The following is a 2,362-nucleotide window of genomic DNA, read 5'->3' as shown; positions in this document are numbered from 1 at the left end:
GGAAGTTTCTAAGTAGCTTTTTTTATTGTATTGAAGAGCCAAGCTATTCACAGCAAATCGGAAATGAGGTCAAAAGCTTTCTGAAAGACTCCACAGGCTTTAATTAGCACCAGAAATGGTAAAGTTCAGGATGATTAGAGAAAGACTGGAATGATATGGCCTTTGAAAAAAGCATCACAAGGGAAAAGGCCTTTGTTCTTTGTGATAAATTTTAAAGCATAACATGGGTGTGAATATTTTCATCTTAATGAACCACAGCACTTTCTGACAAATAACATTTGGATTGATGTGACCTCATATCAACTTATGGGTCTGACTTCTCTTTCTAAACCACAACTCCATGAATTATTGAGCTTTATTGATCTCACATTGGAGAATTTTACCTCTGCATTTAACCCATCCCCTTGGGGAGCGGTGGGCTGCGATCGTGGGGCAAGGACTGCTTGGTTAAGAGTCTTGCTCAGAGAGCCAGAGTTGCAGTCTGGGAGTGGGGCTCGAACTCAGAACCTTAATGATTCTATGCCGTAACCACTAGGCTGCCACTCCCAAACGGCTATTTATGGCAGAGGGTGGTTTTGATCCACCGAGCTCTGGGTTATGGGCCCCATAGCTGCGCCACTCTGCTTGTCTACCATTTTTTTTTTTTTTTATGTCAAACTCCTATTTGAAAATTCAACAGCAAAAGCTTGACTCAACCTACATTAATATATAGGTTGAGTCATTGCAGCAATTCTACCACTGAATGCCTCACATGGAGCCAATTCCAAATCTCAACTGGATTATCTGAACTTAAAAACCTGGACAAATTAGACAACATTTTAAAACTTTCTAAAAATAAAATGTCTTAATTGGGACATAAGATGGATAAAGTCACGCAGAAACCTCTTGAGGCTATTGCTGCTGGGGGTTTAACAAGCACTAAAACATAGGGTGTACTTTATTTTCTTAATTTAGCCATATTTTTTTCAATAATAGTCGCAGGGCTAAGTCTGGTTTTGTGCTCTCAAGGTGAAGATTAGATATTGGAAATAAATGTTCCTTTTTAGCAGAGATTCTATATTTAGTTTCCTCTGGTTCTGTACAGGATGAAGAATAATTCTAGCATAAAAAGTTATGCAAGAGAATCAAAGCCTTTGTTTTGTGTTTTTTTTCTTTCCCTCTCTCTGTAGACACGTAAGCTAACCAAAGCAGAGCGACAGCGTTTCAGCGAGGAAGTGGAGATGCTGAAAGGCCTGCAGCATCCCAACATCGTACGTTTCCATGACTCCTGGAAGTCAACAATGAAGGGCCACAAGTGCATTATCCTCGTAACTGAACTCATGACCTCCGGAACGCTCAAGACGTGAGTATCTGCATCCCTTTCCTCTCATTCCACATCTTCATTCTTCTTGTATCAGATTACAAATATTTGCTTTCTATCTAACACTCGTCTAGCATGGTAGGAAAGATAGTCGTGACATGCCTGACAGCTTGTTCTCATCTTTTAAAGTAGGTTAAAAGCAGAGAATAGCTCTACTTTTCATTTTCTTGTATTACAATTCTGCAAAAACTTGCTCAGTTTAAACATTTCTTTTGGCTGTCAAAATGCAGGGTAAAGTACTTTATGGCTCTGAAAAGCTTCCGCTTCTCGCTGTCTTATGTTTAAAGGCTCATATGAATCATCTCTATCTGTGTTTTAGGTACTTAAAGAGGTTTAAGGAGATGAAGTTAAAGCTGCTGCAACGCTGGAGTCGCCAGATCCTCAAAGGGCTTCACTTCCTGCACACACGCACTCCCCCCATCATCCACCGGGACCTCAAATGTGACAACATCTTCATTACCGGCCCCACTGGCTCTGTTAAGATCGGAGATCTGGGGCTTGCCACTCTCAAAAGTGCCTCCTTTGCTAAAAGTGTGATTGGTAAGTAAACCTGACAAAAATGGGGCACAGTTGGTCTACTATGTAGTACTTTATAATTACTGGAAAATCCTTAAAAAATGAACTGGTTTACTTGTTTTTGTCCTTGTCTTTAGCGATCATAGACTCTCTGTTTAAATCTCTGTTGGGATGAAAAGCAACTTAGTTCTTAAATTGGCTTTAATTTAGCTGGAAATTGCTCTACCAAGTTAATTTAAACCATTTGAGGAATGAGATTGAGACTGGCTTGTTTGTTTCCTCAGTGTCTGCTGCTTAAATGTAACTAAACAGATTTGAATGAAGCACCCTATAGACAAACAAAATAAAAAAAATAGGACGCTTGTCACCATTGATGGCATTGTTTTTGACAGTTTTTATAAGTCTGATGATACTTTAGGGCAGGGGTCACCAACCTTTTTAAGGCTGAGGGCTACTTCATGGCTACCGAGTCATAGGAAGGGCTAC

General features: G+C 39.9%; 1 protein-coding gene across 1 annotated transcript in view; it reads left to right on the top strand.

Moving 5' to 3' along the window:
- wnk4 (WNK lysine deficient protein kinase 4) overlaps window positions 1-2,362 on the top strand; it is an 87,586-nt gene that overhangs the window by 31,931 nt on the left and 53,293 nt on the right. The window contains exons 3-4 of the mRNA XM_015388037.1: window positions 1,170-1,342; window positions 1,680-1,900. Of these exons, the coding sequence (XP_015243523.1) occupies window positions 1,170-1,342; window positions 1,680-1,900 (394 nt within the window). The remainder of the gene's footprint in view (window positions 1-1,169; window positions 1,343-1,679; window positions 1,901-2,362) is intronic.

The sequence above is a fragment of the Cyprinodon variegatus genome, unplaced genomic scaffold (genome assembly GCF_000732505.1).
Source record: "Cyprinodon variegatus isolate N-32 unplaced genomic scaffold, C_variegatus-1.0 Scaffold18, whole genome shotgun sequence".
Taxonomy (NCBI): Eukaryota; Metazoa; Chordata; class Actinopteri; order Cyprinodontiformes; family Cyprinodontidae; genus Cyprinodon; species Cyprinodon variegatus.
The sequence above is the reverse complement of the archived record's forward strand: the minus strand, read 5'-3'. Positions and strand labels throughout refer to the sequence as shown.